This window comes from Pteropus alecto, unplaced genomic scaffold, assembly GCF_000325575.1.
Source record: "Pteropus alecto unplaced genomic scaffold, ASM32557v1 scaffold101, whole genome shotgun sequence".
Taxonomy (NCBI): Eukaryota; Metazoa; Chordata; class Mammalia; order Chiroptera; family Pteropodidae; genus Pteropus; species Pteropus alecto.
In genome coordinates, this window is record NW_006432945.1 from 8,234,753 (window position 1) to 8,249,665 (window position 14,913).

At 48.4% G+C, this 14,913-nt stretch overlaps 1 protein-coding gene across 7 annotated transcripts in view; it reads left to right on the top strand.

Moving 5' to 3' along the window:
* The window catches only part of NMNAT2 (nicotinamide nucleotide adenylyltransferase 2), a 138,920-nt gene that overhangs the window by 106,947 nt on the left and 17,060 nt on the right, over positions 1-14,913 (top strand). For all 7 annotated transcript variants that reach the window (XM_015586213.2, XM_025043865.1, XM_025043867.1 and 4 more), the window contains 5 exons: positions 5,394-5,482; positions 6,387-6,454; positions 9,003-9,081; positions 12,119-12,245; positions 13,767-13,847. In XM_015586213.2, the coding sequence (XP_015441699.1) occupies positions 5,394-5,482; positions 6,387-6,454; positions 9,003-9,081; positions 12,119-12,245; positions 13,767-13,847 (444 nt within the window). The remainder of the gene's footprint in view (positions 1-5,393; positions 5,483-6,386; positions 6,455-9,002; positions 9,082-12,118; positions 12,246-13,766; positions 13,848-14,913) is intronic.

Here is a 14,913-nt window from a genome sequence, read left to right on the forward strand (position 1 = left end):
AGAAGAAAATTTTACCCTACCCTTCTAGGTTCTGTCATCTGATCTGATCATTAAATCTACACAAGACAGATTAACAAGAGAAAATAACCAAATTTAATTACATACGCACATCTGGGAACCCCACATACATGAGAGAGTCAGAGACAAAAAGGTAAAATGAGGATTGTGTGGTAGTCTGAGCTAAGGATGAGGTCAGGCGCCTCGGAGCTTCAGCGGGGAGGAAGAAGAGCAGATACTCGGAAATTAGATGTTTGCCCTGCCATGTAGGTAGGTCATAAAAAGTTATTTCTGGTAATAACTCCTATTATGGGTAAGTTCCCAATTTAAATTCTTCAAGGGAGAGGTAAACGTTTCTCATGAGCCTGCGGGGTCTCGATTGCCTTCACCTCAAAATAATCCACATGCTATAGCAGCACACCTTGGGGAGGCCTTTTGAAGCCCTTTAGTCTTCCTTTGTTATTCAGCGCTTGATCTTTCTAAGCCTTATAATGTTTACAAATCCAGACCACCTTACGTAATTCTCAAACAAGGACAATTCGGGAGGCTCCAGCTGTGAATACAACTCGGAAGGGATCGTTTCTAATTGCAGCTGAAAAGGAAAAATAAAGTTAGCATTGATGCCCTGACCCCAGTATCTCCTCCACTAGCTTCCTGGAATAGGAGAGTAAATGACACACGTCAGCCGGGTTCACTGAGCAGCCAGGAGGCAGACAAGGCGTGTCTGTCTCATGAATTATTATTAATGGACAAATCATCCGTGTTGTGTCCGTCTTGGCTGGTGGGTCCAGCTGCGGCTGTCGGGAAGGGAGATTTACCTGGTTCCCAGGGGCCTGGAATGAGTTGTGAGACACGGCAGTGCCCCGGCCACCTTGGGCTTCTCCTCCCAGAGAAGAAGGAGCAAGGAGGGCAGAGCAAATGGAGGGCGGGTCAGACTCGAGTATACAATTGTTTCAGTGATTTGGCTCTGTCCCTGGGGCAGAGGTGATGGACAAAAACAGACATCTCGGGAAGCTTGGCATGAAACCAAATTCCAGGACCATAGCTGTAGCTTTGCCAGAAGATGACTTGCCAATGTCCAGAAATGCCCTTGTCATGCAGAGTGGAGGTGGCGGTGGGGTGGGGTGGGGTGGGGTGGGGCAGGGAGAAGAGCTTCGTGAGCGTCCCAGCATTGCAGGGGCTGTCCCACCGCCTTCAGTCCTTTGTTAATCAAAACATAGTCTGTAGACCTGCAGCACTGGTCTCATTTGAGAGCTTGTTAGAAATGCTGAGTCTCAGGCAGGGCCAAGGGTAGCGTGAGGCCAAGAAGGATGGCTGCCTCCAGTGCAGAATTCAAGGGATCACCCCAATACTCGGTCATCGAGATAAGTAATATTTTTAAAAATCAAAATTAATGCAAAAAATTCATGATGAGAAAAATGTCATAATCTTAAATGACGCCATGAGCTGTCGCTGCACTTGAATGACCCTGCCCCTCTCACCTCACCTTAATCCTGGCCCTGAGCTCTGGCCCCACCCAGACTGTTGGAATCAGAATCAGAATGTTCTAACAAGATCCCCAGAGAATTCATATGCACATCAAAGTCTGAGAAGCCCTGCTTTGGACAACACCTCCTCAGCTATAATATTCCCAAATCTCTGAATCCAGATAGCAGCAAAAATGGAAAGGGACGAGCAGTGGTAACGTTCCAGAAGCATCCAGCCCTATGAGTTTGCTTTCCATTTGCTTGAACGTGCACGCTACCACCTTAAAGTTGTACAGTATTTCATAGTTTATCATAAACTTTCAAAAAAGTCTTATTTTGAAATAATTATAGATCCATAGGAAGTTGCAAAGGGAGCAGAGAGAGATCTCATGTACCCTTCAGCTAATTTCCCCCAATGGTTACATTTTCTGGAAGTATGGTATAAAATTAAAATGAGGAAATTGACATTGGTATGAAGTGTGTGTATAGTTACGTGTCATTATATCACATGTGTAGATTCATGTAACCCACACAATTATACAGAACCAGTCCACCACCATGAAGATCTCCCTGGAGCTACAGCTTTCGAGTCACACCTACCCCCTTCCCTGCCCCCACTCCCCATCCCTAGCTCTTGGCAACCACTAATCTGTACAATTTCTCAGAATGTTATATAAATGGGATCATATATATACAACCTTTTGAGACTGGCCTTTTTTCACTCAACGTGATGAACTGGAGACGCCTGTATCGTTAGTTTGCTTCTTTTTGTTGCTAAGTAGTATTCCACAGTATGGATGTACCACAGTTTGTTTAACCATTTACCTGTTGTAGGAAATTATATTTGTTTACTGCATTTGGTTATCACGAATAAAGCTAACATGAACAAGCATGTCCATGTTTTCGTGCAGACATGTTTTTATTTCTCTGGAATAAATATCCAGGAGTTCCATTCCTGGGTTGTATGATAAGCGTATGTTTAGTTTTATAAGAAACTGCCAAACCATTTTTCAGAGTAGTTTGCCATTTTACATTTTTACCAGAAATGCATGTGAGATCCAGGTTCTCCTCATCCTGGCCAGTGTTTGGTATCATCATTAGTTTTTCTTTTAGCCGCTCTGATAGGTGAAAAGTGATATCTCCTCATAGTTTCAATTTACATTTCCTTGACGTGTAGCGATACTGAACATCTTTTTTTATGTGCTTATTTGCTCTCTATGTGTCCTCATCAGCGAAATGTCTCTTTGTGTCTTTTGCCCATTTTATAATTGAATTGTTAGGGTTTTTTTTACTGTTGAGTTTTGAGGGTATTTTCTATATTCTAGATATGAGTCCTCAGATATGTGGATTATAAATATTTTCTCTCAATCTGTAACTTGTTTTTTTCTTTTTCTTAACAGTCTCTTTCATAGAGTAAAACTTTTAAAATTTCGTCAAAGTCTAATTAATTGTTTCTTTTCTTTTTATGCATCACATTTTTGGTGTCATGCCTAAGAGGTCACCAAGTTTTGGGGGCCCTAAATTTTTCTTTGATTTTCATCTAAAAGTTTTATAGTTTTACATTTTACATGATTTAAATCTACAATCTATATTGAATAAACTTGTGTATAGGGTGCAAGATTTAGAATGAGCTTTTTCTCCTCCTCCTCCTCCTCCTCCTCCTCCTTTCTTATTTTGTTCTGCAGCTGCCCACCGTTGGCCATACTTGTGTGGGGTCATTTCTAGACTCTCTATTCTATTTCATTGATCTGTGTGTCTGTCTCTCTGCCAATACCTCACAGTCTTGATTACGGTAGCTATATAATAAGATTTGAAATTTGGATAGATTGATTTTCTCAGTTTCTTCTTTTTTTTGAAACATTTTCACTATTCTAGTTTATTTACCTTTTTATATAAATTTTAGAATTATTTTGTATGTATTTACACCAAAAAAAAATCATGCTAGGATTTGGATAGGAAGGGCATTAAATTTATTAAAATATACCAGTTTGGGGAGAATTAATATCTTTACAATGTAGAGCCTTCTAATCCAGAAACACAGTATGTCTTTACATTTATATAGATCTTTGCTTTCTGTCATCGGCATTTTATAGTTTTTAACATAGAAGTTCTGTATATGTTTTATTATATTCAAAGTTAAGTATTTTATTTTAATTTCACTTTTTACATGTTTCTTGCTAGCATATAGAAATACAATTAATTTTCTTTTGTTGATCTTGTTCTGGGAGTTTCCTTGTATATTTCTTGGGATTTCTAAGTAGACTTTTATGCCATATGAAAATAGAGACTGCTTTTTTTTTTCTTTTTGATCTCTATGTCTTCTATTTCCTTGTCTTACTTTATTGGGCTAACTAGAACTTCGAGTCCTATTTGAATAGCTGTGATGAGAGCAGATGTCCCCGCCTTCTTCCTGATCTTAAGAAGAAAGCATTTAGTCTTTCTCCATAAAGTATGACATTTGCTGTAGGTTTTTATGGATGTTCTTTATCATGGGAAATAGATTCCTTTCTATTTTTAGTTTTCTGTTTTTTTATTGTAAGGAAGGAAGAAATTTCCTCTATGCTTCTCAGTTCTAGGCACCAAACTCAACAAAGACAGAAACTCCTTTGTTTAGTACCTCGCTATACATATCTCTTCATCTGGCTATTGATTCATAGCCTTAAAATACTTTGCAATAAATTTGTAATCTAGTGACTACATAGGTTTCTTGAGTTCTGTGAGGCACTCTAGCAAATTAATCAAACCCAAGGAGGAAGTTGTGGGAACCATGGAGCTCAACAATACAGAGTGAATCTTAGTGCAAACTATGGCCTATAGTTAATAATAACGTGTCAGTATGGACTCATGAAGTATAACATGTACCACAGCAATGCAAGTTACTAATAATAGGGGAAACAGGGTGTGTGTGTGTTTGGGGCGGGGGGGGGTAGATAAAAAGGTGAGGATCTGAGTATACATAACTCTATTAAATTATTTTGTAAATGTAAAACTGTGCTAAAAAAATAAAGTCTCTTAATTATTTTGAAAACTAAGAGACTTCACATTAACAGAAAAAGCAAATGTGATAAGAATTAGTTTTAAGTTTGAAGAAAGCTAATAAGAAGGTCCTCCTGGAAACTTGCTTATGAACTACACAGCCAGTCTTGCCACCAAGCCCATGTTCACTTACAGAATCCCTCGCCTGTAGAATAAATCCTTGCCCCGTTTTCTCAGCAGTACAAGTTCAGGCCCTGTTGGATTTGTACAACGAACCCCCTTGGAAGCAAGAGAATAAAATTTTTTATCCTCTTCCTAGGTTGCTGAGTTTTCTCATGAAAACAAAATTGGGTATGTCTGGTAAATTTGAAAAAACAACATCACAAATTCCTTCCTGGGGCGGGAGGAATAATTCTCTGTCTGAATTTTTCTCAACCAACCATAATGATGGTTTTTCGGCCTGATTGTTAATTTCCTCTAATTACATAGAAGGCCCTTTAAATTTGTTTCGGTGGTTTTTCTCTTCTGAGTAGCGAGATGAAGCAATCAGCCCACCTTTCATAATATAAGAAGGCTGCTTCTGCTGCTTCTCTTTTTTTAAATTACTCCTGCATTTTGGAATTTCCGCAAGTGATCATAGGGGTAATTCTGGTCTGTTGCTCTTTTAATGAGGGGCTTGTTTTAAATCCCTCTAAACTATACTGGCTTATCCAGCAGAGGACCTTTAAAACCGGATTAATCCCCTGGAGTTCCAAATCCTTTTGCTTTGGGGGCTAAAATCTGTTGCCATAACCTTCTGAATCACCAGCGTTTGCTTTGAGAGTTGGCACTTTCTATTTAAATGGCAAGAAAGAAGGGAAATAGACCTTTCAGAGTTGAACGTATTGATTTCAATGATCACCTTTAATCTACACTTTTCCTTTTTATAATGTGTGGTTTTCTTCTGTTAATTAGAAAGAGCCAGAGATTATCTGCACAAAACTGGAAGGTTTATCGTGATTGGCGGGATCGTCTCTCCTGTCCACGACTCCTACGGAAAGCAGGTGGGTTCCTCTTTTGCCCCTCCCCCACGCCCTCCCTTCCTGACCTGATGGCTCTTCCGGCATCAGACTGCCCCACGGCCATCTCTGCTACAATTCCTGAGAGCACTAAATGCCTGGTAGCAGGCATCCTGCTTCCCATCCCTGGACCACAGTCAGAACTGAGCAACTGGGTGTTGGGCTGCAGCTGGGAGGAACAGCTGCCCAAGCCCAGGCAACTGCTCACAGCACCAGGCTCAATCCACGCTCAGTAACAGAGGAGCAGGCACACCTGCCGAGGGCCGAGTGGATACCAAATTCGCTAATTTGGTATGGCCTTGGCGAGTCTTTCCTGGGATTTTAGGAGAAATGAAGGCTTATGCCTTTCATCGTCTGACTTAAAATTCATTTCGCTGACCCTCCGTCCCTGCATGTTCTGTATCACGTGTAAGAAGTTTCCTTCTATTAGTTCTCTGAGTTTTTATTGCGAGGAAGGAAGAAATTTCCTCTACCCTTCTAGGTTCTGGTCCCCAGAAACTCTAAGAGCTCTCTCAGTCATTCCCCTTCCTCCCCTAGTAGGCTCTGGGGGAGGTCACCTAAGCAGCCAGTTTGAGCCATGAGACAAGGCAGCATCTGCCATGTTGAGTCTCATCTCTGTGCTGCGCACACTGGCCGTTTCGTCAGGGGAGGCCACCTATCGGCCCTGTTATAGGTGGTCTATTCTACACGCCCTTCCTTCTTTTCCTGTCTCCTCTGCCTCTCCATGCTCGTCTGTGTGGCAGATAGACAAGTAGAGGGGGTCACACCTTCATTCTCTGTCACCATTGAAAAATGGCTGCACTTTTGTAATGGGCTGGCTTGGGATAGTGTCTCGGGGAGGCTGCAGGGAGCAGATGGCTGTCCCAATGATTGCTCTGTTGCTTCCCAGGGCCTTGTGTCAAGCCGGCATCGTCTCATCATGTGTCAGCTGGCTGTCCAGAATTCTGATTGGATCAGGTAGGGCTGGCCTGATGCTGCCAGAGGCAGGGGGCCTTGGGACCCACTGGGGGTGGGCGGAGAAAGAAGACGGGTCCTGGCAGCAGTTTAGATCCTACAGGGATGGGGATGCCAGGGGAGGAATTAGCCCTGTTAGCTAACAAAATTCAGCTGAGTAGATTTAAAGATCAAATTGGCTTCATTCAAAGATGCATAAATCAGGCAGCAACCCATCTAACAAATAGAAAGGAGCTCCAAGGAGCCATAAAAAATAGGAGGCTTTTATAGGCAGAAAGGGTGAAAGAGTGGATTGTTTCCGGCTTTGGTGACCTACCTGTGGGGTTGGGAAGAGGCTGGCAGGCTGATTACCCTTGAGCTGACCAGGAACTGCCACACTGACGGGTTCAAATTACATTCTCGGGAGAAGTTGAAACTGCAAGTAGGTAGGTATTAGGTCTTGGTTTGGTAATGTGGGCTTAGCACAAGTGACTCCGTGTGGGGCCTGTCTTCTTTTTTAACAGCCCCACGCAGGCCACAGTTAGACCAGCAGGGGTGGCCCAGCTGAAACATTATTTTTTAACCAAGCTATGGGGCCCACGAAACTAAAAAGGGAGCTTTCAGTGTTTCTGGATCCAGGAATATTCTTGGAGCTTCCAAGAATTGGGTTTGGGGTGAGGCATGGCCAGAAAATCCACGACGACTCTCTACTTTTATCTCCACTCACTTCCACAAGCTCTCACTGCCTTTCAGGAAATGTTCCCTGGGCTCGGCTATTTCCCCTTCCTGAGCCCACGTTCTCCAGGGCCCCACACCTACCGACCGCGGGACAGAGCTGCGGGAGACGGAGGCATAGGGACGAGCGTGCACTCACTGCCTTTCCCTCAGACATTCCACTAAGAAGGCAGACACGAGCTGCTCAGCTTGCAGTGTAATTAAAGCAAGCTTCCACTAATTATGCTAATTATGCTCCCCAAAGTTCCTACAGTTATAATTTGCATACGAGTAGAGAACGTTTTTTTAAAAAAATAATGGTACACCGTGGGTACTGTAATTTTCCTCCATGGAAAAATAAGCAGCACCTAGAAGTTTCCATGAAAGGTGGAAAATGAAGAAAAGCTGACCTCAGAATGAGGAATGCAGAGAGTTAGCGGAGAAGAGATGGGTGAGTGGAAATGAGAGCCGTGAAGGGAGGCGACGGTGATAATTAAACAGTGATCCTCGTTATTGGTGCTCAATGACTTGTGTGTAAAGCACATGCCCTCAGTAGACTTTCTCATCCACCCAGGATATAGGTTAGAACAAAAGACAGCTACCCTGTTCTCCGACGAAAAACAAGCCCGGAGAAATCAAGGGGCTTGAGAGTAAACAGCACTTCTGTGGTCAAGTCGGGAATAGAAATGAGGCCTCTTGACTTATAACTCATGATCTCCTGGGGATAATGGAGTCTAGTTGGGAAAATCCTGGGCAGGAGGCTGTTGCCGTTTGGATGTGATTAGAGGATTTTGAACTAATTCCCTCATTCATTCAACAAACATTTACTGAGCACTTACCGTCTGCCCCGCCTGCATTGCTCTAGGCCCTTGGAAAATCAGAATTCCAAACTGAGATCACTAGGGAAGCGCGGAGCTAGCTCGAGAGATGGAGGTGGGCACGGCAGGGCCCCTGGACATGGGGGAGCCTGTTTAGCCAGGTCAGGTGTCTGCCCATCTCAGGGAAGGGGTGATCTGGATCTGTGGGGAGCCAGGCTCAAGACAGGCTGACTCTCTAAGTCTTCTCAATTAGTGAGATCCCATCTCTGAGAACCTCAGGTGTGTGTGCATGGTGGAAGGTGGGCAGGGAATGCTCAACTGCTAAGAAAATGTTGAGAAACATCCCAATTTAGCAGCTCATTAAGTCTGCAATTAAGGTGGTGAACCGCATCAGTCTGAGTTGGATCCACACTCACTTCGCGTCCTGGTGTGCAGGAGGGCTTGGCCGGCCCGCAGGTCTGCGCCTTCCAGTCTGACTGCCGTGCCCACCTCCGTGCCCACAAGGCACCCCTCCGCGCAGGGAGGCAGACAGGGACAGGTTCCCCAACTCAGATAAGTGCAGCCACCACTCGATGAGGGCCCGGCTCTCACAATCCTATAACGTCCAGAGGAGAATTCCCATTTTGCAGGCGAGAATAAGAGCGAGACGCTATAATAAGCGCTTTACGTGTAACACTCAGTGAGCCTTTCTAATACCTCACGAGAGCGTTGCAGCTGTTATGCCTATTCTACGGACCGGGAAAGCGCGCTCCGAAAGATCACATGACTCTCCCGAGGCCCCGCGTGGGAGGTTCCAGGGCTGGGGTTAAACATGCGCAGATTGGTATCAGCATGTCTGTGTGGAGCCCATGCCATGCACCCCTCTTTTTACAGAGGGGAAACTGAGGCTCAGGAAGGTATTTCAAGCCCATGTCTTATCCGATTCGAAGTCTAAGTACACGGTATGACCAGGTCTGTTAAGCCCCCCGAACTGTGGTCTTTGAAGGGGAACTAAGGAAAGAGACTGGAAACCAAGGGAGACCTCTTTCCGATTGTGTCAGGGTGGACCCCTGGGAGTGCTACCAGGACACCTGGCAGACGACCTGCAGCGTGTTGGAACACCACCGGGACCTCATGAAGGTGAGCGGGGCCGCGCCACGGGGCGGGCGGGCCGCAGAAGCCAGGCGGGCCGTGGAAAGGGCGCTGCTGGCCTCCTGGTTTCGCACCATCCGTGGGGGAGACCAGCACGGGGGAGGGCGGGGAATGAGGAGCACGGGGAATGAGGAGCACGGAGCAGCACCAGGGGCTGTGTCTGCCTTGCCCCCCTGCGGGATCTGACCTGGGGCAGTTCACCTCCTGGCAGCGAGTTCAAGGTGGATTGAAAGAGACCATAGGTAGAAGACTTCAGACAGTGAGCAGAGAAGGAGACCAAGAAAAAAAAGCAGGAGAAGGGGGGGCGGGGGACTCTGGGAGGAGGTACAAGCGGCCAGGTCCTCCTGCCTCTGCCTCACCTGTCTGGGATCCACGGTGCCCTCGCTCCGGCAGAGGGTGCTGTGCGGACGTCACTGTGCCATCATCCCCACCCGCTGCTCCTCACACGAGTCCCACGGGCAGACCGTGCTCTAGGCCTCGTTTGACGAGTGGGTCCGAGGAAGCACAGAGAAGTGAGCCAGCCGGCTGCGGACGCGCTGCCGAGTGAGCACGGAGGGGCATCTGGAGCCGCGGCGGGGCTGCCGTGACCGAAGAGCCGGGGGCCGGGTTCGAACGGGTTCCACGCCGGCCAGCAGCACTGGCCAGCGCATGCAGAGAGCACCCTTCACAGATCAGTACCAACCTAGCGACTCCCACAGTGACAGGATGAAAAGCAGGGCCCACAACAGCGAGAAGCCCGGCCGACCGGGACCAGACGCCATCGATCCCGCTCGCCTCCGCCGGCCCTGACCGGGCTGTCCCCAGCCCCAGACGACAACCAAATGGCATTGTGCTAACACGGGGAACGCCTCCATGCCATCGGGGTTTCCTGTCAGAGGGCCTGTCAGAACCTTCTCCTTGGGGAGCTGTCAGCAGCCCCAGTCACCCGCCACCGCCATCCATGCTGCTGGGCTTCGTTTTAACAGACGTGGAGCCTCCGGGCTCCAGACACTCCCGGGAGCCCGGGTGCCAGAGAAGCTGGGAGGACCCGCTGGCCGTCGCTTCCTCTGTTACGTTCCCCCTCACGGAACCGAGAAAAACCCATCTCCCATCTCTCTGCTTGCAGAACTCTCCGCATACATCCGGAGTCTTTTCTAGTCCCCGTGAAAGGACTCTGATGTAGGGTGACACCACCTGCTCCTCTGTGCCGGTCTCCACAACAGCAGTGAGAAAAGACATCCCATCTTACCGTCCAAGGATGTATCAGTCAGGATAGGCTAACAAACATCCTTAAAATCTCAGTGGCTTCGCACGAGTTTTATTTCTCACGGGCCATGTCAGCTGAGGGGTCATGTCAGCTGGGAGCCTGTGCTCCTTCTAGTCACACGGGAGCCTCAGGCACCAGGAACAAGGGAGGAATTAGGGACCCCAAAGGCAGGCCTGCGCCTGGGTACTGTTTTGCTATCTAAATGCGTGGGCTTCCAGAACCCTCTCTCTGCTGTTGCTCACGCCCAGAGGCATGCGTCTGGGCCAGACGAGCATGGCCAGGAGCCCGGCTGTTGCAGCGAGGGGCACACACCAGCGCAGAATGGAGGTCACGATGGCCCCTGCCTTAGGGCAGGGGCTTGGGGCCACTTGCCAATAACCCTCAGCCTCCCCAGTCCTAGCATCAGGCCGGTGTCCCTGGCCTGGGGAGTAGACCTGTCGGAGAGGGGGTTACGAAGTGACTCAAGGCCATGGTTGGAAAGGCCCCTGAGAAGGCAAGAGCCATCAGAGAGCTGATGAAGGCAGAGCGGGACAGGCGGCCAGCCCTCTTCGAGGGACCCCCAGGCAGGCTGAGAAGACCCCACGGTACCCGGCCTCGGCTGGCTCCCAGATGTGCCAGGTGCTGCTGTGACCTCCTCTTGTCAGGAACATTACAGAAGTGACGGGCTACCCCCACAAGACAAATGACTTCCACGGCTCGAGGCCCACACGCTGCTCTGCCGGCAGCGTGGCCTGTGGGAGAGGTGCCTTCGGAGGGTCACCCCAGCCCTGGGGCTTGGGGTCCTCTGGCAGCAGGACTCAGTAATCCAGAAAGGGTGGTAGGGGGTGGGCGGGATGCCGGCTTTCAAGGAAGGGACCTGGAATTAGCAGTGGCTCTTGTGACGCTAAACAGATTGGAAAGGCATCCTTTGTTTCTGTTGCCCATAGCTACTCTCCCTTCCCCGCGGGCGGGGGGGTTGCTTCTGGGTCAGCTGTGACGAATGTTGCACTATCTGCCCTGTTTTCTGAGGCACTAGAGAGAAGCAGCCGGCCAGATAACACAAGACAATGGTTAATGCACACGGAATTTCCGGTTGGCTCCGGAACGTGTATTCACACTGAGGAGCAGTGCCCAGAACCCCGCCCACCCTCCTGCAGCACAAGCACAGCCTGCTCTGCCTGGCACCGCTCTCTGGCTCGGCCCTGCCGTTGGCGCCTCTGGCCGGGAGAAGCACAGGTGGTGATAACGCCTGGTGTGTGTGTGACCTCTCCCAAGCTTCCACAGCCCTTCCACAGACACGGCCTCATCCGAGCCCCATGAAGCAGGCAGCGAGGGCCGTGTGCACGTTGCACGGGTCACAACGTCAGCTGCTGTGCACGACGTTCCCGCCACGTGCCAAACACTCTATAGGCACTTGGCGTACGCTCACTCATGTAATCTTACCACAATCCAGAAAGGTAGCTATGTCACCTCTCCATGCTAGACTCCTGAGCTGAGGTTCAAGAGAAGCTAAGTAACTACCCAAAGTCGCACAGCCAGAAAGGCACAGAGCTCCAATTTAAACTGAGGTCTGTGCGACACCACATCCCATGCGTTAGCCACTGAGCTGTCATCCTGTCTCCCGCCAGCCTAGTGTGCTGCTCAGTGCAGCTGTGTCTAGAACCCACCCCAGGCCTCTCCCTCGGTTCCAGGCGGTCTCACTGTGAAGAACAGCACACAAGCGTTTGGAGATGACTGGGAAACGCTTTTTGTAAGTTACCTGGGTAATGACACTGACTCTGCATTTTGCCCTTTCCCCAGAGGGTCACTGGCTGCATCCTCTCCAATGTCAACACACCTTCTATGACACCTGTGATCGGACAGCCGCAGAATGAGACCCCCCAGCCCATTTATCAGAACAACAACGTGCCCGCCAAGCCCACTGCAGGTAGGGCAACACTGCTGTGCAGCAGTGGGTCTCAAACTTCAGAATCGCTGGAGGGCTTGTGGAAATCCAGATTGCTGGGCGCCGCCCCAGAATTTGATTCAGTAGGCCTGGAAGTAGGAGGAGAATTTGTATTTTTAACAAGGTGATGCTGATGCTCTGGTCCAGGGACCGTACTTTGAGAACTCTTAATATAGAGCATCTGAGAGAAACAGTTGCAATCAGAGACAGAGAGAGATGGAGAGACCGAGAGAGACAAGGGTGATGGTGTGCATTCTTCTGCATTTAAATATAAATATAGTTGCCTTAACTGGGAATTAAAGATACAGAGGGAAGCATTTTTCTGAGCCCCTTCCAAGAGAATTGAGGCTCTTGCCCAGGGTCACACAGTGAGGAAGTAATAGGGCGAGGAGACAAACCGAAGCAGTCTGCGTCCAGAATCCCACACTCTTAGCCACCTCTTCGGTGACAGAGAGCATGGACCCCCAACGCTTACCCGACTGTGTGCCCGCATGGCACTCAGAGCTCTACAGGGGTTCTTATTTAATGCAGCGATTCTGCGATAGAGATATCATGTTCCCATTTACATGAGATTCAGAAATGGTAAGTGATTTGCTTAAGACCACACAGCTCAAAAATAGAAGAGCCAGAATTCGCATTCAGGACCGTCTGATTCCAAGGTTATGTTCTTTCTAATGTTTTCTTCCAGCTCAATTGCAGGGGACAGATCCCGGTATTATTTTTCAGGCCTAGAGACGATACGCTCTTATGTCATTCATCTGTTACACATGGGGTAATTCACAAGGAGGAGCCAGAATTTCGGTTTGCATACAGCTACCTGTAGGGGCTCAGAAAAAAAGTTCTGGAGTAGAGACCAGAAAGATTATCGACAACCAGATCCCTCTCAGCCAAAGTAGGATGTCTGATTATTTTAAAGTCCGTCTGCATGGGAAAGAATGCCTTAGCCCAGCAGAAATTTTCCAAATGAATTTTTTTGCCATAGGCCGAGTCTCCTTGGATCAGTGATGGGCAAATGCTTATGATATTAAAAAAAAAAAAAGAAAAAGCAAACAGCTTACATGCTCTTTAAACATAGAAAATCATCCAACTGATGTTATACACACATGGCTGCGTAATACACATTTGTAAAAGAGAAGAAAATAAATAGTAAACCAGTACGTCAGTGGCGGTTATCTCCAGGGTGGGATTATGGATGCTTTTTAATTTTCCTCTTTATATATTTTCCTCTTCTATGTTTTCCAATTTTTCAACCATATAATGAACATGACCAGAAAATAGATTCCAGTCTACGGCTCAAAATGCTTGTGTCTGGGACTGTGAATGAGAAGACGGAATTTTTTGCTGTCATATTTCTGTTCTTTCTCTCTACCCTCCTTCTGCCACCCACCACCCTGCTCCAGTGCACCCCTGTCGTTTACAGTGGCCCGAGGCCGGGCTGATGTGAGTGTTAAGTTGCGAGTGGTTCTCTCCCTCTGTCCCTGTCTGTCTTGCTCTCTCCCATAGCCAAGATCTTGGGAAAGGTGGGGGAGAGCCTAAGCCGGATCTGCTGCGTCCGCCCGCCCGTGGAGCGCTTCACCTTTGTGGGTAAGGGAGCAAGGACCTTCTTGCCCAGTCCTGCCTCTTTTCTTTCCCTCTTCCTGTCATTTATTCGGCAACCACTCTCTCGCCCCCCACCCCCGACCATTTATAGAGCAACTATTGCAATTGCGAGAAAACAGAGGTAAATAGGAATGTCACCAGGCCTGCAGTGCCGTGCTGAGCTGTTGCGGGAGCCCAGAGGGCGTGATCAACCTGTCGCAGGGCTGCCTGGGAGACCTCACTGGATGACATGCTCATTCCGAATGTGTCCACATGCCTTAGAGCTTTCAGAGGGCACAGGATCCTCCTTCAGGTCCTTCCAGCTCCAGCAATGTCCCTACTCCTGCTGATAGGCTAAGAACACACACGCTCTGTCCTTAATGCCCTCTGTTTTGGCTGCTCCCCTAAGGGCTCAGCATGGATGAGACTATCTGAGCCCCTGGGGCTCCTCCAGAGTCCTCAAGTTCAACTCTGCAGATGAGCTGAACCTCATGCTTTTGATTCTCTGGGGCTGACATCTTCCATTTCTGAGATTTCCAATTTTGGGCATCTTGCAAAGGAACGAAGAGGGATGGTTGAGGGGGGAAGGAGTCAGGGACCAAGATGGCATCTCCGTGGCTTAGTGCGCACGGTGCGCCCCATGTAGGCGTTTCATGCTCGAGAGTACACGTCAAAGGCTCTTTTACGTCTTCCTCGGGCTCCTGCCGCATTCTGCCATGGGAAAACTTCCAATACGCCGTTTTGCTTGTTAGTTGAACCAGGTAGCCCCTGAGGAGAGATGACCACTTCCTCGTGACTCAGAGCTGTGTCCCTAGTGTTGAGGATGCTGCTCTTGTGGGCCGCCTCCCTAAAATACAGAAGGAAGCAGAAGGTGCTCAGCATGAGAGTGTGTCTGTTCGTCACTGGGTCCCCGGCAAGGCTGTCTAATTCTGACAGTCCCAGAAATGTGACGTCCACCCTGAAGCCTAAGGAGATGCTCCTTCTCGATTTTTGGCTGGACTGCGCTGCCCATTCACTCTACTCAGATGCCCCCCTGCAGGGAGGCAAGCGCACCTCTACTCCCACCCACCCC